Source organism: Crocodylus siamensis, chromosome 4 (assembly GCF_052110815.1).
Source record: "Crocodylus siamensis isolate JL-2025a chromosome 4, ASM5211081v1, whole genome shotgun sequence".
Taxonomy (NCBI): Eukaryota; Metazoa; Chordata; order Crocodylia; family Crocodylidae; genus Crocodylus; species Crocodylus siamensis.
Window position 1 is genome coordinate 94,869,758 of NC_143398.1, and position 22,443 is coordinate 94,892,200.

General features: G+C 40.3%; 1 protein-coding gene across 10 annotated transcripts in view; it reads right to left on the reverse strand.

The window, feature by feature from the left end:
- Positions 1 to 1,235: 1,235 nt before the first annotated feature.
- TNRC6B (trinucleotide repeat containing adaptor 6B) overlaps positions 1,236 to 22,443 on the reverse strand; it is a 198,236-nt gene continuing 177,028 nt past the window's right edge. For all 10 annotated transcript variants that reach the window (XM_090042986.1, XM_090042983.1, XM_090042978.1 and 7 more), the window contains 4 exons: positions 20,521 to 20,742; positions 19,964 to 20,034; positions 17,932 to 18,071; positions 1,236 to 15,650 (listed from right to left, as the gene is read on the reverse strand). In XM_090042986.1, the coding sequence (XP_089899112.1) occupies positions 15,260 to 15,650; positions 17,932 to 18,071; positions 19,964 to 20,034; positions 20,521 to 20,742 (824 nt within the window). In that variant the 3' untranslated portion in view covers positions 1,236 to 15,259. The remainder of the gene's footprint in view (positions 15,651 to 17,931; positions 18,072 to 19,963; positions 20,035 to 20,520; positions 20,743 to 22,443) is intronic.

The window sequence follows — 22,443 nt, forward strand, 5'->3', positions numbered from 1 at the left end:
GGAGGGATGGGGGCGGAACTTAAAATATGAACAGTCCTTTGAAAAGTAACACGTAGCATCAACTCCTACATCCAACTTTTTAATTTAATAATAAACTAAAACAATTTTCTTTCCCTACAGATGTGTATTTGGCCAACCAAATCACCAACAGCAATGGGAAAGAGCAAGCAACTGCCACTTTTTCATTCAGAAGTGTTATTTCTAAGTGGATGTCCTTTTAATGCCAATGGAGGTATATCGCAAAAGCAGCTTGAATGCAACGCAGCATATATGTGGAAGGAGAACAGTAGCAGTGCACTGGCTTCCTGAATTAAAAGCAAATCAAATTCTTCTGTTTCAGGGAGAAGGTGGGAGAGTTAGCACATGCCTTGCACTCAGATATTCAGGGAGACCAGAAAGCAAACATGTGCCAACACGCATGTTTTTACCCACTTTCTTCCTCTGTCCTTCCCACTTCTTTTTCATTGCCTGGAGAATGTGTTGCTACAGAATGCTCTCCATTGTCACGCAACAGCACTTAAAGGAGGTACTGAGCTTCACAAAGGATCTTTAAAAACTAAAAGGATGTTTTTAAAAAACAAACAACCAACCCTCCCCCAACCCCCCCCCCAGCACTTTAAAAATCAACCTAATGTACTATATATAGTAAATTATGGGTCATATTGTGTTTGTGTTTCTAATATGTAGTTTCACACTGAAGTCAGTGTGAGCTGGTCCTCAACCTTTAGCATTCTAAAAATCCTTCTTGAGGCTACTACAGTACTCACTCTTTTGCAAAGTGCCTCATCATCACTGCTGTGTTTCAGGGATACAGGATGTAGCCTTCTGTCTACAGGCAAAAGGAATCAGAGCTCTTGGTAGAGGTGATATCTTTTATTAGACCAACTAGCTATCTGCAAAAAAAACCTGCAATTTTTTTTTTTTTTTTGCAAACAGCTAGCTGATCTAATAAAAAGGTATCACCTCTACCAAGAGTTCTCATCACTGCCAGGCAGTTCTGACCATTCTGGGTTGGTACACCCAGTTGTATATTCTGTTCACACAAGACTCCCATGAGTTAAGAAAGGCCCCCAGTTAGATTCTTTTTCTATACAGAAATAACTGTGGACTCACCAAGGGTATCCAAACTCCTACAGAAGGGCTGCAAGCAGAGAGCAGGGAACAGAGAACTTGCCCCTCCCTGCACAAGACAGTATGTTCCACGTGGCAAAATAAACTGACAGAAAACCACAGTATTAAATGCTTAGCAGCCAAACACATTTATTAGTCTTTTTTCTTTTTTTTTCCAGGAACCCAAAAATATTTTGTAGTTATAATGTAAGCAACTGAGTTGCACATAATACAATCATATCTTTCAAAAAAATAAAAATAAAATAAAAACAAAAAAGCTGTTTAAAAGCCCAAAAAAACCTTCAGAAAACTTATAATATGTATTACACCATCTCTCAGTTTCAATGAAATGACGACGACTTAATTCCTTATTACTCTTAACTTGTCACACTCCAATAAAACATCACCCTTTTGTTTGTTTTTTTGAAATCCAGCATGAGAAATACAGTACCTGCTATGGCAAAAATACACATAAAATGCAACTTTTCAGCTTATTTGTACATTAGTAGAGTTTAAACATTTTATTGTTTTTTTTAAGTGAACCAGTGATTTTAAGTACCACTATACTAAAAGTAAAATAAAAATATAGAAAAGGGAGAGAAGGGGGGCAGCCTGCCATATAAGCACCTCTTTAAAGTGCTGAGTTTCTGTGTCCATGGAAAACCACTAAGATAGGAAGCAAGTTCAAACAACATGGTGTATGGGATTGGAATCAAAATGAAACCTGGGTATGTGAGCCACTGCATCACCCTCTCTATTCCCCCTTGTCCTGTCTTTTTTTCTGCTGCCTACCAGAGATGTGGAGAAACCAGATATAAAATGATTTTTAATAAAGAAAGCTATTTCAAGTATAAGAAAAAAAACACTTATAGGTAACTTCCATAGAGCATCAATGCATGCAGCCACTATTTTTATTATTACAATGTTTGCTTGTGGGTGACAGTGTTTCAGGCAAGAGGACTTTAGCTGTACCTTCCTGTTACCTATTTTATGTGCAAAGTAGGAAAGCTGCCTTTTCTAATCCAGCCATTTTGGACATCAGTGATTATCTGCTCTGCGCCTCTTAACTATTTCTTTTAAAGGAAGGAGGGAGGAAGGGGGCACTATTTTAAAAACACACCTAAATGAAGTTAAGTTCTTCCTCCATTCCTCCTCAAGGACACACCACCTCTACTCCCCATTTCTTGTTCGCCAGCAATGATGAGAAACTCACTAAACCCCTGATGCCCACCATTAGCCAGTTTCCTGATCAGGTAAGGCGGCATTTACCTCTGTAAACATAGCCCCTTAGGTCTGTGGAACTCAAAGCAGCATTTCATGTCTCCATTCAATCATGGAAACTAGAATAGTTCAGATCCCCTCCCCACCACTGCTTTTCTCTTTCCTGCCACATCCCCCTCCAAAAAAGGTTGCCTTTTAGCAGTGGGAGTGGATGGATTCTTTTTGGAAAAAGACATAGCCTTTAATTTCAAAGTAAACAGTGCAGAGTTACTATCAGCAGAATCACGTTGCTATGTTCTGTTTCTGTACAGGAAAGAAAGATCAATGCATCTGTTGGATATTCTGCACCTTGGGTTAGTTCCAGAAGAAGGCAGCAGAAATCTGGAATAATAAGGGTGTGTAAACCCTACACGGACACATGCATGATTTCAGATTTTCATCCTCTGCAGAATCCGTGGACACAATTCAGCTGTGTGCTGGGGGACATGGAAAGGGTGACATAGGGCAACAGTGGAGAGATGATCCTAAGGCCACAGGGAGCAATGCAAAGGACGGAAAGGACCAGGGAGTGTCAGAAAGGGAGGTTTCAAATGCAGAAATTGAAACCAAATCTCAAGATTCAAAGGCCAAATTCCAAAAGGCATGGGCTCATATGCACATCCCTGAGACGCATCCAAGAAATAGCGGCCACATGATCAGAGAGGGGAAGAATGCAGCAGAGGTTCCCTGACAGCTGTGGCATCTACCCAAAGACCTCTTCCCCAACCACCCTTCTTAAGAGATGCTGGGAGAGCTGTAAGGCATATACACAAGCAGCATCAACTACTGAATGTCCATCTCCCTATTTCTACATAATATTGATATACAATGGCTTTTGTGTGTTGTGGGCAAGGTGACATCTTATTTTAAATGTCAGTATTAACACTCTTTGTAGGTTAATTCAGGGAAGGAAACAGGAAGTGATACTACCTTCTATTCTAGGAGCAGCATAAAGTGACAAGGCTCTTTATTTTACAATATCCCCAATAGAATTACAGGATAACTTCTCCCTTCCTGATGGCAGGAAGAGATGCGTCTACTTGAGGGATGACATCACCACCTGATGTCCATTTATAAAGACAGGGAGAAGCAGACAAACAGGATCCAACATGGAGTTTTGGGACTGGAGAAAAGTCCCAAATGCTCCATCCAATCAGGTTTGATGTCTACTTAAAGACCACTTAAAGCAAAATTGGCATTTCTACATGTAGAAGGCAGAAGCTGAGACTGGTATGATGGAAAAAAGAGAATGGGCAATGTGGATCATTTAAGTACTTGACTGAATTCTGCTATATTATTTAGGATCTAAGGTTTTCAATGGCTTAATAGTAAGAATGATATGGGGTTCCTCCTTCCTTACAAGCAAAACAATATAAGGAATGAGTTATCTTGCTGTATTAACTCATATAATACTTCAATTGCAATTTTCATCTTTAAAGTGCTGTCCAAGCACTTACTTAACTAGTTAATCCTCACCAAAACCCCTGTGAGGTAGGTAAGTATTATTATCCCCAGTTTACAGATGAAATACAAAGACAAAAGTAGTTAAATGACTTGCCTAAGGCCAAAGAGGGAAGAGTAATGGCCAGATTAAAAAACTCAGGAATTCTAAGTTTTCAGTCCTTGCTCAAACCTCTAGTCCAAGTCTCTTTTCAGAGAGGAAAAGAAAGAAGAGGATAAAAGCTTAGCAAAATTGAAAAAGAAAATCCAATTTTAAAAAGTTAAGCTAGAAGGAGAAATGTACCACGAGGTATTTTGTGATTAAGAGTTGAAACTTCAGGAATTTTATTTTTTTTTTATTTTTAAAGGCAATCTGACAGAGTGGAACCCTGATAAGATCACATCTGCAAGGCAGGCACAGATGCGAGAGTGATCATCAAGTCTATTACGCATTACAGTACTGTGAACATCGACAAAAACAAAACTGCTGCATGAAAACACTGAATACAGGCGGGATAGTCTATTGGTTATGATACTGTATCTAAGATAATGCCAAGAGTAAGGTAGGTACCATGGATCACCATGGGCAAAGGAAAGTTAAGTCAACAAAGACTCCTATTAAGACAGCGAAGAGGGCAGTGAGATTAATGCTCTTCCATGAGGAGACCACTCCCAGAAGCCAACTGAGCTCCAGGTATACATGTGAATGACAAGAATCAACTGCATTTAGAAGGAGGATAAGTGAACTCACTTTTGCTCATTATGACAACCACCGTTTCACAGTACATAAGGATTATTTCTTTAAACTGGAGGACTTTATAGTCTGTTACCTAAAATTGATCATCACTGCCAACACTAATGCTACAGCACCAGTGGTAGTAGTAGCACAGACAAGGCATCTGCAGTTGCTAGTGTTTTAATGTCACCCTGGACGTGCTTTGATCAGGGCTAGAAGCAAATAATTTCGTTAAAACACCAACACCTTGTCTGTAAGAGCTCTCACCGTTTAAACTGTGCTAGAGAGGATGACAGTGGAAATTTAGGAACAAGTCAGTGTAGAAGCTCTGTGAGTACAGCCCAGCTATGTTCCAATCCTCCTGAGAAACAGTGGCTGCAGTAATGGAGAATGAGTAGGTAAATCCCAAAAAGACAGTGCCAGAGGCACCATTTTTCCTGAGCTTGCATGGGCCTAAACAGAGGTGGTAGACAGTTTCCCAGGGAAAAAAGCCAGGGTCGTAGACAGTTTCCCAGGGAAAAAAGCCGGGGTCTCATTGTCACACTATTGACCCTGGGTTAACACTGCATGGCTAGAAATTACAATCCTGCAGAATTTTTAGGGTTGATTGGGTTGTTGAGTCAACCTTAACTGCATTCTCCAAAACTACACCTAGTTATCAAAATGGCCAACTTCTGAAAACTAAAGTTTCCAAGGGACCTCCTTCCACTTCAAAGTCATCATCTACTCTCTTCTCCCCCATCCTTTCCCCCAGACATGGATAGACCATGGACACAGAAACTGCTGAACAGTTTAGCAAAACTACCTCTTCTTCCCTTACACCCCCCTTGCAGAATGCATAGTTTACAATTCACTTACAAAATAAAGAAGCAATGCTGACCACATATGGGACCTTTTTTTTTTTTTGAAAAATGAAAAAAACAAAAAACAAACCCCCCCCCCCAAAACAAACCTCTTCTTAAGTTCAGTATCAAAATTCACATTTGCATAATAATACATTTCAAGGCCATTAGAGAGGAATGAGAGCGAAGCAAAGAAAGCTGCAGGGTCTCTCCTCCCTTTGTCTTCCTGAATGGAGCTGAAGGGATCCCACTAGGAGTTTCTTTTTGGGGTTGGGATTGAAAGGGCACCAGCGACAGCTCTTCATCTTGTACACCTTGGGTTTGGGGAGGGGTGAAGGGGTGGTTTATTAGGAAAACAAACAACCAATAAAAACAACTGGAAGGAGACACTGCAGATTCCCATGTTTAGCTACAAACAGGTTCAAAGAAACAAAAAATTACTTCAGTTTTTTTTTGTTTTTTTTTTAAACACTTCTACCTCACCATTTCAAAAACATTTTTTCTTCTTGTGTAATACCCTGTTCATTTAAATGGCAACGTTAAGTGTGCTGGAAGTTGAAGGGTTGAAAAAAAAAAATATATAAATTTTCCTGTTTCTCTCTTCAGGACATGGACAGAGAGGGTAAGAGTGTGCCTGCACCCACAAATGACAGAAGCTACAAAACACCTTTTCTACATGCATAAATGTGTCTTGAACATGTTTCAATACTCCAGTGCTTACAAAAAAATAAAGCAAGCCACGCACGCACACATGCGCACGCACACACACACATACACACAAACATAAAGAGAAGCTACATAATACATATACAAATTCAAATTTGCAACTGTGGACTAGCCTAAAATTACCATCAGCTTCTGTGCATCACTCCTTGCCCCTTCTCACACCCCTGAATCTCTACCACATACAATTCTGTATTGTGCAGTGTAGAGACCAGTCCAAAGATGCTGCTTGTCAAAAGGGACCAATGGGCTGGAATGTCTGACCTCTTGAAAGAATAAAATTGACCATTTTCTCTCCCCTTCCAGCCCAAGCGGTCTCCTTAAACAGTCACTATACTCACAAAGGCACATTCATAAATACCACATTTAAACTTACTGCTTGTAAAAACACAGAACAGGGAAAATGTTAAGCGCTTATACCCCAAACCTGTCCCTACTGACCCAGCTAGAAGTGTCACAATGTATCACTTGGTGAGACCCTACTCTACCTTCAGAAGGTACAGAGTTCTTATGGAAGTTTCCCAACACCTCTTTTTATTTTTATTTATTTTTTGCATAAATGAATGCTTTTTTTCATTTTTGGCTTACGTATTTTGGAATACAGCACACTCTCTCTATAAAGCTCTGTTGTAAGGCTACCTCCTAAAGTAAGGCTGTCCTACCTTGGCTCCCATTTTCAGTCCTTTATGCTTCTCCTCCACTCCCACCCCCCCCAAAAAAAAACCACAACAACACTCAATGTCAATGATGCCCTATATAAAAAAAAATGGTGAGCCAAATCTGGCAGAAGGGAGGGGAAGGAAAGCACTTAATACCATATCACTAAAAAAATGTAATTGCCGGGAAGCTATGAAACTTGCACTTCCTGTTCAATGTGAGCAAATGTTCACACCTCAAGTTGTGTTGCATTTAAAACATGGGAGGAAGTTTCTATTTATTTGTCTGGTTTAAAAACAGGTACAAAGGGAAAAATAGTTATTTGAATGCACTGATTTGTACTTTAATACCCAAAGCGAGGCATTAAGTGTCTGAGGAAATGCTTCTTGCTGAACAGTGTCTGCCTCTGTTGCTTTACCCATGCACTTTTTCCTTTCTCCTCTCTGCCCACCACATGGCCAGGATTCTGCCACAAAGAATACTCAGTGCTGCCTGGCACAAAGCTTTCTGCCCTTTGATGTGGAGTGCACTGTATTTACTTGTAGGAATGGCTGTCAGATTCAAGTCAAAATTATTCCAATTCAGATTACCAAAAGCAATGAAAATGGTGTTGTGTTCCCTGCCCCCACCACCCCAATCCCTAATACTGCTGAAGGTCACCAGAACCACCTGCCACAAGTACAGCGGAATATATATTGTTTCTTTTTTGCAGAGGGCACTTGGGTTTGCCAGATGCTCTCTTTTATACCACCAGGTTTTGGGAAGAGTTTCAGAGATGAAAAGCAACATGCCAACACACTCTGGAATTGTGCCAATGTTGCCTTGTTGCATGCCACAGAGAAGGTTACATCTACACTGGCCTGACAACACACAGTTTAAAAAAAAAAGATTTGAGCCCTATTGGGTCAGAAGGCTCAGTTAGACGATTGTGGCGGGGGGGATTTTAAACACCTTCTGTAACAGAGCTAAAGCACATCCAAATCTTGTAGCCCACTACAAAATTCAGTGAAAGTCTCACCAACACCACAAAACTGAACCATGTCCGAACCATGTCCTAACCACTTCCCCTTCCCGATTCAGTTTTAATAGCAGCATTGACAGACAGACCCTTAAAACTACCACAGGCAAAACTGGGTTCTCATACAGCTTGGCTGGCTGGTGTGGAATGGATCAAATTGTATGGCTTTGTCTACTTTAGGGAAAGTTTAGCCAGAATTTCCCCACTGTTGGCAACATAGGTTCTGAAGCACTGGTTGGACATTTTGCAATATGTCCCCAGAGGAGACAATGCCCATCAGAACAGTGCTCAAAAAGTATTCATCACTAGCTAAGATACACTTGTGTCCTAATACTGTGGAATCCCATCCACAAACCCCTTTAGGTGCAAGAACTTAAGCTTTGTTTACATTCATGCATTCGACTCTAATGTGACAGTAGAGGATCATGGGCTTTGTCTACATTAGAGGAATTCTGCAAAACGTTCCCACTGTTTTGACAAAGACTTTTTAACAACACAGGAACCCTCATATTGGTGGACTTCTGTGGCTTGAAATATCAGGTCATCCATACCTTGCTTAGAGACTGCATAACTAACGCTTAAAAAACAAAAATCACAGGGTTTCCCATAATACTAAGAAAGGTGAAAATGAAACTCAACAGTCAGGTATTCTTTGAAATATTAATGGAGACAGGCTTTAGATTCTGCATATGCTGCTCCAGATACAGGACAAAACTAAGTATTGATACAGTTACACTGACAGCATTTGCTTGATTCTTATACATTATTTAAACTTTGCATTTTTGGTAGCATTTTCTGCATTTTTGTTTGCATATTTACAAATAAAGAGAAATCCATCCCTGCTAAATAATGGAACTTTCCTCAGGAGAGAGAAAAACTAAACCACAACCCAAATCCATCAGGACTTTGTATCCCGAAAGGCTCCTATCACAACAAACGTTCAGCAACACTGGAGAAACCCTGGATGCCGAGGTCACATGGTTTACAATGAACCTGACATATGTAGGCATGGACAAGCAGTGTTCCTGGCTGTGTTGGTAGCATCACAGCTCCTCAGCTACAATTTCAAGCCCTAATTCTGCAAACACTTACACAAATAGCCCTTACTCATGAGTAGCATCTACTCACGGAGGTCAGTGGGACTAATTTGCATAAGAATACTCCTATATGAGTTTCTTGGATCTGAATCAGAGGCCGACCATGGACCTCAAGATGCACACAGTGGCCCGTTAAAGGCAATGGGAGATGCACATACAAGAACAACATCAGACCCAGAAAGAGTGAAAGGCAGCCGAAGAATGAACCAAGGAAAAAAGATTATTCTACAGTACCATTTAGATGCACCTATCAAAAAGGTGAACAGTGGAGAGGTGGCAGCATTTTATGAGGAAGGAGAGGACCATAAAGAGCAAGTTGGCTTTTATGAAAGTGTCAATTGCCAGTTCAATTCCTGCCAATTAAAATCAAAACAAGTAGAAAGATGGTTTCCAATATGAATTTTAAAAGCTTCAAGGTGAGTCAACTTAATCTAAAAGCTCAGTTGTTCTCTAATCTTTGAGGTGGTTGCAGCAGCCGAGATCTGCTGAAAATATCCTGTTTACATTGCAGAGGAAAACATACTTTGTTATACATCTCCACCCTTCAGGTCATTTAACTTGAATGCCAAGGAAGAAAAAGCTTGTGTAAAACCTTACAGTATTTGATTGTAAAAGTTCACCACTGATAGAGAAGTGTCCAAGAAAGCACAGACATTTTGGGAAGGACTGCAAATCTTCCTAAGGTATAGGGCATATATAAAATTAAAGCCACTTTCCATAACCAATGACAGTACATTTCAAATTTCCTAGTTAATTTCTCTTTTTGCACACTAGAAACCTTCACTAGCACTTTTTATAAGAGCTGCTTGGGCAGGAGGAAGAGGAGACTAAACCCATCCAAATCAGATAAGTGATTCTATACACTTCAAGCAACATTCAAAGAAGTGAGAAGGGAAGCAGCCAATTCCAAGGCAGGATTTACGAATAAGTGGGGTGGAGGGGGAGGGAGATTGGCTAGAATGTTGAAATAATGAAACACTGGAAAATTAAAGCAAGCAATGTGGGGCAGGGGGGAGAAAGAAAACTATGGAGGGGGAAGTGTATTTATGTTGTATGGCTATAAGGAGCCAAAAACAAGAACAGCATTTTTAGTACATCTGTGTTTTCTCTGGTACTTTGTAAACGCCTTGGGAAAAGAGAAAATGTTATTTTCAGGAAGGGTTTGACACCTATCCCTAACTGACAGGAAAAGTATGCAGCCTATTCTAAGAAATGCCTCCTCCATCCCTTCTTAAAGACTTATTGTTAGAATACAGTCCTTGATTCAGGATAAGGTAACCCCACTTTCCTTTTTCATGGACTGACACTGAAGGAATTACTCATTCACTCTTCAGCAAAGATTTAGCCCACCTTAGGAACGTTTCCAGGCTAGCATGATTCCCATAAATGCTATTTCTAACGGTCAGGAAAACTACTATAAAACCATGCTTGCCCCAGTGATCAGACAAGTGTAACTGTAGTCTGAATAGGAACATAACTGAGAATTACATTTTTCAAATTGGGAAATTGAAAGAGTTAAGATTTATTTTGCTGCCCTTCAGCAATTTAGGAAAAACCATCGCTCAAGACACAAAGGCTTAAAATAAAGTCTGCACAGGTCAGGGATGGGCAGCATGTATGCTTTTGGAAGTTATGGGGAGGTAGGGCAGGATGCTCTAAACGGAAAGCACGAAGAAATGACAGCTAAAAATATTTAATGTTCCAACTTCTCAGTAGCTACCCATGGTTGTTGCCAAATGACTGCAGCAAAGGCTTTGGGTTATTTTTCACTAATTTCTATTGCTCCCTGTTCTCAGGGCACTGCCAACTGATAAAGCAGAGCCTCTGGCAAATGTATTTTCCTTAGGAAGGGAAGGAATCCCAAACCCCCAAAACAAAAGAACCCTTTTACTGGCACATTACATCAAAATGTCACAAATTAGTTGGTATACCATTATCATACTTGTGTACGCACACTTGCAGAGAGAATGCAACACACAAGTTTTGGGCAGCTGATATGACAGGAACTTGGCATTTGATTTTTCAAATCATAAAAAGCATACTGAACTGTTTAATAACTCACTGTAGGACATGCCTTTGCAGCATGCTCTTTTTAATCTTAAAAGTGGGTAGATTCATCTCCCTGGGGCTACACATGCCCCTATTTTGCAGGACATGTACATGTAGGTAAAAAGGCACTAAAGTGGTTTGTGGTTTCAGCCTAACAACTGCAGGCAGATTAAGCCCGTCTCCCTTAGTGCTGGGAGGTTGGAGTTTCCCCATTGGAGTGCTGAGAGCTCAGTGAAGTTATTCTCAGGGCTAGGAGTCCTGACAGCCAACACCAATGAGGTGAGCAGGAGAGCTTAACAAACAATCCCCTCAAAGAAGAAAGAAAATAGAAACAGAAATACACTTCTGGGTGAGAGATGAAGAAAAACAAGCAGCAAATCTTCAGAATAGGAAATTAAAACTGGCTAGGGTGTAATTAGAAATTTAAATGAAGTCCCTTTTGTCTTCTAATGCACATTTCACTGGAGCCTCTCTCCTCTCCCCCATTCTCTACATTAAACAAGGAGAGCCGTTACAACTGCTCCATTATTGAGATACTCCATAGGTTTCCTTCAGTACTACTTGAATTTAAAAGTGGTTTAAAGAAACACTATCCTGTATTTCCTGCTCCTCTCCTTAAATTCAGGTCATCTCATTTGGCCAAACCATACTGCATTCATAGTAAGGTTTACAGCTTTATTTTGTTTTGTTTTTCAAAAGGTGCTTGGAGGGAGATTGAATTTTAGTTTCAATGCCAAAAGAACTAAATGATTATATCTCTCCATTCACACACACCTCTCTTCCCCATGCAACTGCACACACACTCACATGAGACTAACAAAACTCTGTAAAGAGTAACCCTTCTTTTCCTACAACTTGGTTTTTAGGATAAAGAAAGAATTTTTGTTGCTGCTATTGAGAAGTTTTCTTGTATTTCAATTAATTTTTACAGTCTTTAAAATTCTTGATCCCCCATTTGACAGTAACGTTTGGAGAATTTTTTTTTATTTTTTTTCCTTTTTATTAATTTTTTTAGCTTTTTCTTCTTTTTTTAAAGTAAAAAATTTCAAACTTTTTGAAGATTCAGGAACTTGTAAAAGTTTATCAACAGGAAAGAAACAGCCATCTATCTAGGATAAGATAAGGTTAAATAAACCATCTTCAAAAACTGGCTTCCTACCCTAGAATTCCTGAGAACGCTTGCAAATTTAAAGCAGGAAAATAAATGTTAAAACAAAAACAAAAAAAAACACTGTTAAATGCTCCCAGAGTTAGTCTTCATCTAAAATATATATATGCACTTTTTGGTCTTTTTTTTTTTTTTTTTTTGTAAGTTTTAACTTTTTTCCCTTTGAGCTTACGATGGAAGAACATTGTAGCTTTTCATTTTTAAATATTTCAAATCCCTCATTACGTCTTGTAAACAAGAGGGGCTCTAGCACCCGGCTTTCACCGCAGCATCGCAATGAACTCAACTACCCAAAGTGCAGGAAAAGGGACCATCGGGCAGGTTGGGAGAGAGAAGCGGGGATGGAAACGTAGCAATGAACCAGCAAATGTGGCAAGTCATATGACAGAATGGATACTGGCTTATTTAGGCCACTACAGGTGCTTCATTGGGAAGTTCTGCTGGCACAGGGCTCTTGATCTGTACTGCATGTTAGAGCATGGCTGGTCTTTAAGTTGAGACCACCAGAGGCAAAGATTTGTTTCTGGTGTGTGTGTTGAGGGGACTTAACTAGTAGGAGTTGGAAAAAAAATATTTTGTTTCAATGTGTACGGTGAAGTGGAAAAGGAGATACCATTTAAAAAGCATATCTAAAAGGGCCAGAAAGTATGCTGCAGACTCCAGTTTACTACACATACTCATGCAGCCACATACTTGCACATAACACTCTGCATTCAAATCTACAGGCATATGTAAACGCAGCATTCCCCTCAGTCAGCTTTCTTTGTGACACGGGGTTTACATGGTTAGGACAATAAAAGTAAACCAAATAAAATGAAACAACCCCCACCCCCAAAAAAAATCCCCACTCAATTCTCCCATGCCTTTCCCCCATTTTGACACACACATGCACAAATGACCCCAAATGATGAGTTTGTCTTTGCTTCTCTCCCTCCAACCCATGCTTAAAGTGTTCAATACATTAGATATTATTATATCCTTCAATGAAGATGCTAAAGAAAAGAGATTCCCCTATCCTCCCTCCCCTACAGTTAATAAGGACAGCAGAGTCCTGCCCCCACTGAGGGTTGGAGTGGCTAGGGTTTTGCTGGTACAGAATGTCGGCACTTTATGTTAGACAATATAATAGAGCTAGACAATGCCACATGTAAGTGCTAGCACTTCTAAGGAGAGTACCGGCATCTCTCTTCCCTCTGCCCCCTTCTCCCCACAAATATTTCCTGCTTTGTGTAAAGGGATGTCCCTTCAGGTCTGCTACAACTCTTTTTCACAACAAGCATCATTGTAAGTTTTGTTCCCAGCGCACACATGCACGCGCACACACACACACACACACGCGCACACACACACACACTGGTTATCACTGTGGATTATAGGTCACCCCTATCCTGCCCAGAGTACTACTATACTGATGCACAACCCCCTCCCCCAAAACCTTTCTTTAAATACAGAAATTAAAAAAGCAATGGTACAGAAAAAAGTCAAAACAAAAACAAAAAAGGTGCAATACTTCAAAGGAAAAAAAAAAATCTTTTCTAGTTATATACCTGCCTAAGCAAAACCACGTACACAGGAAAAAACACAACACGGAGAAACAAAGGAAACGTTTGAAGTACACACTGGTTTAAGAACATTCGTAAGTAAACGTTTCTGTCAGTGATGGTCTGGTGCTGTAATACACCGAGGCCTGGCACAGGTAACGCTCACTGTGAAGGACGCAGAAAGGAGTTAGCTGCATGTGCTTTCAGGAGATGAGGCAGGCAGGCAGGCAGGCCAGCCGGCAAACTGTTGACATAATTGAGTTTTGTCAGTTTTAATATACGCAGTAATTACATTAAAATGCTAATTTGGTTGGGCTGGAGTTTCAGGCTTTTGATGGATTCTTTGTGGGACAAACAGGGGTGCATATATAGAGGATTGGGGAAGGGATGAGAGGCTCGTTTTCTAAAGACACTGAACCTTGTAAAGGGATTGAAGACCATTCATCTTGACCACAGAGAAACATGATGTCTTCTATCCTTGTTTCCCCTCCTCAGAAGAAAGAAAATGGCTTGCATTATAAGACAAACATTCTAGGGTTCACTCACAAATAACCCCAACATGCAGACATAAATAAATAAATACACTGCTACTTGAAAGACAACGTTGGCTCCCCCTCACCAAATCCTTTGGATATGGCAGTGTTCTGCTCCCCCACAGGGTTAGAAACAAGGGCTAGGAAGCAACTACCCATTCAGAATGATCTGCAAACTTGAAATAGCACCCTGCTAAAATTAATTTTAAAAAAATCTATTGACAAATTTTAATCCAGCCCAACTGGATTTTGCTATAGCCACAGGGACTCCATCACACTTGTCTTGTTTTCACAGTCAAGACATAAAGATGGCCAGCCAGCCTGTAGACCATCAGCAATGCAGCGTTCCAAGATTATATAGAGAGAGGAAAAAAATGCATACACGCGCGCACAAACATGTGCACACACTCACTCGCACAGAAAACAAGCACACATGGGCAGTTACATGTGCCAGAACACACTGGTACTTATCAACCAGCCAATCACAAAGTGTTGGTGTTTTTTTGTTTGTTTTTTGTTTTTTTTTTTGTGTGTTTTTTTCCATTTTTTTGTTTTTAAAGTGAGGCTCCGTCAAGTCTTCCCCTCCCCCCACCCCTTTAATTCTTTTGAACCCCACCCCCCAACCCCACCCCAACATGGTAGACCTAAGGACGGAAACACACCCAGTGCAAACAAAGTTAAAAAGCTATTTTTTTTCAGTATATATGTTTCTTAGCAACAACTTCCGTATAACATGAAAAAGTGAAAAACTAGAAACTAATTTTTTTAATTTTTTGTGTTTAAATTTAAATGGTATGTGTACTTGCTTCACATTGTCTTTCTAAGTTGGCGTTCATGATTCAAGTATTTCAAGAGTGATATGTTCTCTTTTTGGATTCATATTCCAAACGAAAAAACTGAAGTTATATACGGGAGGCAACTATGTGCTCAGACAGTCTGTCAATGACCCACCTTTTTTTCTCTCTCCGTTTTCTTTTTTCCTTTTATAAATGTATTTATTGCAAGTTGAAAAAAAACGAAAAGGTCAAGTTAGTGCTGCTGCTGTTCCAAAAAAGGTCACGAGGTCAGAGTTGAAAGTTCTAAGTTCAGATTGAATCCGACCCTCCTCCCAGAAGGTCTCCAGGTAGTAAGGGAGCAGGACTGCCCATCCTGTGTGGATCCTCTACATTTGGGACCCCCCACAAGCTTGAAGAATAGCTTGGAGGCCCCCATAATGAAGCGCCAGCGAGATCGCCCCCACTGCTGCCGCCACCACCACCGCTGCTCCACTGCCCAAGCCCTGTTGACCCACCAAAAAGATTCAAAGCAGGTCCAACTGGATCTGTCTGGTTCTGTCCCGTCTCCAGGGATTGCCAGCCTGCCGTGGGTGCACTTGGGGTTGCTGCAGGTGTAGGGGGCTGAGCTTGTGCCAAAAAGCGGCTAACCTCTTCGTCTGTGGCAAACTCAGCCAGGATGGTAGTGTTTCCCAATACACACCTAAGAAAAAAATGGGTAGAGGTGAAAAAAAACAAAAAACGATCATCTAAAATCCAAAGTGAATACACAGGGTCCAAAGGCTTAAACATAAAATAATAAGTACTCGGAACAATTATGAAAATCATCATGCAGTGACAGAAGTAAGAGGTATGGGGACAGACATCAGCATCCGACCACTTTGATTAGACTGTAGAACTCAAAGCTTGATTTTTTTTTTTTGAAGGGAAATTTAAGGTTTTAATTCTTATGGCTGTGAACAAAGCTTTCCAAACCCAAACCAACCAGACAGAAATGAAATATTAACAAGGGCTATATACGAGTGTATGCAAGATAAATAATCTCACCAAACCTCAGATATATTTAAGAGGGAGGTAACGTTGGATACACATCACCAGGTTTTATACGCATTTACCATTCAAAAGCATCATATCTTAAAAAGGTTAGAAAAACCCAGGAAATACTGAATGAAAGGAATTTATTTGGGCTTTTAATATTTTTAGGCTTTAACATTTTGAAAGGAATAGGGAGCAAGGGAGTCAGTGCCCAGGATGCCTTGCATTTCCAAAATAACTAGGGATCATTTAGTTCTCCCCCCCCCCCCACCCCCAAAAAACCCAACCCAACCAACCAACAAAAACAACCAAACAAAAAGCTGCAAACTCCCAAATATGAGCCCTTTTATGCAAATCCCAAGAGGCCCGAGTACAGGAAACCATCACTGGAGTTTCCAGTTTTTGAGAAAACTTATTTTAATTGTCTCTCAATTAATGAGACAGTCCCATCTATCAGATTCTGGTCCTATTGTATGTCTGCATTGTAGGGCATCCCCAGGGCTTCAGATTACTTGAAAGAGAACAGAACTGAAGAATCATTTGAAGATGGGAAAAGGAGCTACTAAAAAGCAATGAGGAAAGCATACTTCTTCTCTTTTGAAACTTTTAAACTGAAAGGTCTACACTTAAATGGAATATTAAAAAACTTAAATATCTTTGTAGAAAAGTCTGTTTTGTTGGAGCTGGTGTTCTTTTCTCCTTTTCTCTACTGCAAAGTGTGGCCTCAAAAAAGCCTCTCAAACTGTGGCTTATGAAGCATTTTGCTCAGGATCCCAGATGACTTAAATGGTCACATGGTGCTGCAACCCACTCCGTGTGTCCAGGTGCTTAAATCATATTAAAAACAGACAGGAACACACTGGGCATTTTCACACATGCTCTGAGAGCTGCTCTAATTAAAGCGCCCGAAGCATCTTGTATATCAGTGTCCCTGCACTTCAAAATGATGGCAGAGGCACTATCTAAAGCTCGCTGAATGAGCTTTAGTTAAAGTGGCCCTCCTGCCACTTTGAAGCATGGGGATGCCAGTACACAAGACGTGGAGGCTGGTCAGAGCGTGGTAATTACCATGCTCGAGCAGACTTAATTAACTGGAGTCTGCTCTGACACGCTGTAATTACAGAACGTTGGAGCAGCCTCCCAACTTGTGTACAGGCACCCATTAAGCGCTTTCCTATGGTAAACGACTACTATCACTGCCACAAAGTTACTATGCTGTCACGCATAGGAGGTAGTGATAGTCTAACACGGTGGTTTTTCAACCCATATGCTATAGTGGGCCACACATGCAACTCTCAATGTGTTAGGTAGGCTGCACCCCACAACTTCCTGTGTATTCATTAAAAAAAGTATATTAACAGGATGTCTAATGGGCTGTAGCAGCGTGCTGATTGGGCTGTATGCAGCCCGCAGACTGCAGGTTGAGAACCACTGGTCTAACATAACCAAGAACTGGAGGGACTGGCCTCTTCCAATCTCTGCAAATGTGGATCACACTATGGTACATCTGAGAATTCCTACTCTAGGAAAAAAACCTGCTCCACAAAGTGTTTTACCTTTTCTTTAAGCAAAACTAGATTTAGCATTCAGACTGTTTGAAGCTGAAAATGCAGTTAACTTTGTTTTCAAGAAGGTTTAAGATTAATGCCCAATGGAAACAAGTCACACATTTTCATAAATGCAGACACATTTGTATATTTGCATGCTGATAACAACAGCTCTTAAAGCCAGTTGCAAAAAGCCTCATTCAAATAATTTCTGAGATATGGCACACCGTTTCCCTTCTAGTGCTAAATGAAGTATTTTTGAGGACTCCTGATGCAAGTTTCTAAAACTGAGCAGAAATGAATCTTAATCACCTCTTTATACACAGGACTATTATCTAGCGACAAGGTAAGCTCTGAAGGGCAAAGGAAACAGGGTAGATTCATGCTGCTGGGGCAACTCACATGTGCAGTGCAGTCTGGGCCTTGGCCGCCTCTTGTTTGGTGCTGTATCTGATAAGGGCGGTGCCCTGGGTCAGGTTCAGATGGAATGTCAGCAGTGGGCCATGCTGCATGCAGATCGTCCTCAAGGTTGACCCATCAATCTGGGGAAGAAAAGCAACAGATTTACTGAAGGACTACTGATTTTTTTTATGATATATTTGAAGAGCTGGAGATATTTAGCATAAATGAAGTACTTAAAAGAAAACAAAGTATTTTACTTCATGTCACAGAAAAAGTATTTAAAGACAGGTGAGAGGGACAGGATTGTCCTTTCAAGCAGAACCTTTTCTCGAGTGCTTTCTACATCTTACAGATCCAGCAGGCATCAGTAACTCTCCTGTGTTAAACATCTTATTTTAATTTAGCTCAATATAAGACCATCTTCCTCCTGGTTGAGATTACCCAGGTGTGAGCAACTTTGTATTTTCCAGTAGTGTATAAATTATTTTTCAAGCCCTTTTAGGGGTGTCAAAGATGACGACAGAAGAATCATGTCATTTTGATTACCAGATTTCTTCCTTTCCATCCTTGACATTTCAACAAGATTTTAAGATCAACCAGCAATTTGAGAATGTTATCTGAAAAACTGGGAACTGATTTGCTGAATCGTGTAAAAGATTAGGGTCCTTTAATCTCACTCCCCAGTTGGAGCGCTGAGAAATCAACAGTTAAAACAATCACTGGACTGCCAGACTAACAGTACCCAATGACTGATGTTTCTACAGCAATAACAGCCTTTAGTTTTTTCTATAGCAACGAAGATAGGATACTTATGTTATAGTAATATGATTCTTTGAAATGTGCTTTAAAACCAAACTCTACTTTTGGTGTGCATGGGACACATGCACACCAACAGAGGATTCCATGTATGCAGACACTCAAAGAAGTACTATTATCCCGTTTCCCCTGTTCTGCTTACATGACATCTTAAACAAGAAAATTATGTACAAGTTAATGTGGTAAAGTAAAATGGGTGTGCTTTAACCAGAGAGAGATTGGTTCCAACTGTATCTTGGGCCCACCTATAAAAATTATATACAAACCCAAAATAAAGAGGACTGCATGTTAAGTCTGTTCCTTTAACCAATCTGTTTTGTTTATTTCTCTTTTCAAGTCATCTCAACATCTCCAGAATATATTTCCTGCAGTTTTAACAATTGCAAAATGTTAGAGCAACATTCCTTGTACAGAAGAAACTTGCCTCATCATGAGGCAAATTTCTTTCCCACTACTTCTCCTGCCCTGCATGTCAAAGGGAGTGCAGTAAGCTATTTTGAGGGATCTGAAGAAGATACAAGCCCTCTTCCCCAGTGATGTTATTTTTCAAAGCTGCACTGCAAGTGTGATAAATTATCCTACTGAACAGTGGACTAGTTGTCTTCGACCCCAGGAATGCTGTTGATAATCCTATAGACTTTCATTGAGCCCTGGATACAGGCTAATTGGGATTGCTGAAACCAGGATCTCCACAGAATTTACTGTGAATGGAAACAAGCTCTAGGAATGGAATAGATTAACAAGACTGTGCTTTTGGCAGCAGTATTGGAAACATTCTGTGGTTTCACTATGGAAACACTAGAGTGAACACTGGCAGTTCTGCCTAGCTCTATGGACAATTGGACAATGTCCAAAAGAAACCAGAGACTTGAGCTATTACAAACAATGCTGCAGAGCATACATTTTATTCACATTTCTAAGTGAACTTGAGATTAATTCATTCATGAAAAACTGTAAGTAATGATGGGACAGTTCAGATGGTCTAATGATAAATACTGAACATACTAGCTACCAAGAAGATGAGATGTGTCACACCAGTTAAGCAATGTGACTACTGTAGTAAAAGCAGACTACTCTAGTATTTAGGCTGAATCTCCAGGTTAATTCAGCCTTGTTAAACTTCATTAAAGAGGGAACAGGAAAACAGCTGACAAACTTTGCTTTCTACAGTTTAGCACTACTCCCTTTCAAGAGAACATAAGAAAGAGGGAAATACCTGTGGAGTGAGATTGTGAAGAACCAGCCAGTAGCTTGGACGAACTGAGCCACCATCACTCCAGGTGGAGGCTGCAAATATTTAAACAACGAAAGAGATACACAGTCAGAAGAAACTAAGTGAACTAAGTAAATGCTTTGACATATAATTACTCATCTATACTCTATAGTTCTTAGTCTCAGACAGACTTACCCACATGAAATGTATTAGCAGAACAGATTCCAAGAACAGAAATCTAAGAGAATACTTCTCTTACATTTAATGTCAGGATTCATTTTTGCCAGAGTTTGTCTGCTAGGGATCTTTCCCACCCATACAGCTTGTTTTTCTACTACCCACTACTCTACAACATTGGACTTTTGTATAAATCCTCCTCTGGCAGCAAACAGCCCTGTCCTTACTGCTCGCTGAAGCAGCTCCTGGGTCCTTTTCTTCAATTTTGCCATGCCACCACATCTTCCCATCTTCTGAAGGCTGCATTATATCCACACTGTTAGCACTGTATAACATACCCCCTTCACAACTGAGCATTGGTCCCATCAGGAGATTCTTCTCACCAGAAGCAAGCCTTGAGTCCTGTGGCCCCCACCCCCTGCCTGAGCGGGGTGCTGCGCTGCTCCATGGAGATGACGGCTTGGGATTGGTCAGGCCAGGAGGTGGGCGGGGCAGCCCTGTAGTGTTCCTTGAGGAAATATGGGTTTTCCACATTTTGGAGAGATGAGTGGGATTGTGTCCTATGGGATCAGGGGACCATGCTGATTTGTAATCACTGAATTTTGCTAGAGTAAAGACAGAAATAAAAAAAAAGTGATGAATTAGTGGACCTTAAACCCCACAAAACATTTATATAATTATGCAGCTACTGTTGCCGGGTAAGCCCACTTATATCAGATGCAAGCAGAGTCTGGATCCATGCAACTGTTAATATGTACTACACCATTAAAACAAAAAGAAGTCAGATCTGATAAATACACGTTGCATATATTCTGACAGAGAAACTAGATCCTTTACACACTAATTTATAGCACATATTAATCTAAACCAGAGAGCTCATAATAACACCATGCAGTTCTGCACTATCTTTTATCAGAGGAGTTCAAAGCTCTTTACAAGGGTGGACAAATGTTATCCTCATTTAAAAGACTAATAACTAAGGCAGAGGGAGGTTGAATGACCTGTCTTAGTCACAAAATACTATGTTTGCAGACTGGGGACTCAAATGTTGGTCTCATCATTCCCTGCTCTAGTAAGCTAATGTTGCCTCCTAAGAATGCATTCTAGTAAGATGAATTGTGTTGTAGGATTGTTACAGTGATGGGAAGCAAAGCAAGAGGCTGAGTGCTATGACTTCTTGACACAGATGATGATCCAAGATAGCACATATTTAATTAATTTGAAATAATTATACGGTTAACATGAGGCTTCAGAAAGCTTACCAGACATGTACCAGCTAAAGCTGATAACAAATGCAAGTGGGTTAAGGACCTCCTTCCTGCACCCAGCTGAAAGCCCAGTATTTTAACAGAATAGGAAAACTTCACACCCCAATTCCAGATATTTGGGAGATCTCCTAGTCTTCCTTTCCTCACAGGAGAGGAGACTATGCAATTTTAGCACCTCTTGATATTACTTGATACTCCCAGTTACTAATATAAAAAAAACAGGAAGAGTAGGGATTATTCCAGTGATTATCCAGTCAAAGATGTAGGAAAAAAAAGACATGGTGCACGAAGTCTAGCAGTTAATGTCAGAGTTACTTATGCAGAATTTGTACTTTCCGGCCAAGTTGTCTAGCAAAAACATGCTTATCCAGGGAATAATCTGACTCACAATGGGTCAATGTCTTTTTAAAATTCTAGTTGCTGTCAACAGGTGGTGCTGATTTATTTTGAGAAAAACAGCTAAGGATCCCCACTTCCCAGGGCAGCACAATAAGAACAAAATTTGGAATTAAAAATGCAGATTTGCTAGCAAGATTTATAATGCAGCACATTTTGATCACTAACACCTATAGTGCTCAGAGTCAGGGTGCTTGAGAGAAAGTGCAAATGACTCGCACCATATATACTTAGCTCTAAACTGCTTGAAAAGATGTATAAATGGAGTTGGACATTTTATGCTGGGGGTGAGTGAATTCTAACATCCAACTCAGATGACCCATTTTCCCTGTACCGGAGCAATACTTGGTAGCTGAAGAACATGGGAGTAAAAGACATATTTAGATCAGGTAGTAGTGCAGCCTCTTAACCTTACTCATGTTTTACTTCAGGTCTTTCCTTTCTTTCCTACATGTTAAAAAAAGTCACATGGAGGCAAAGCAGAGTTAGGTGATGTTCCTCAAACACAGATTTATGAGTACTAGTTTTGACTTAGAAAAATAAACTGTACATGTTATTGTGGAACAAAGCTACATGTTCAGACTGCTTCTAATCAAAACCATCCATCAACATACAGTGTCTGCAATTCACAAAACGTTTCAA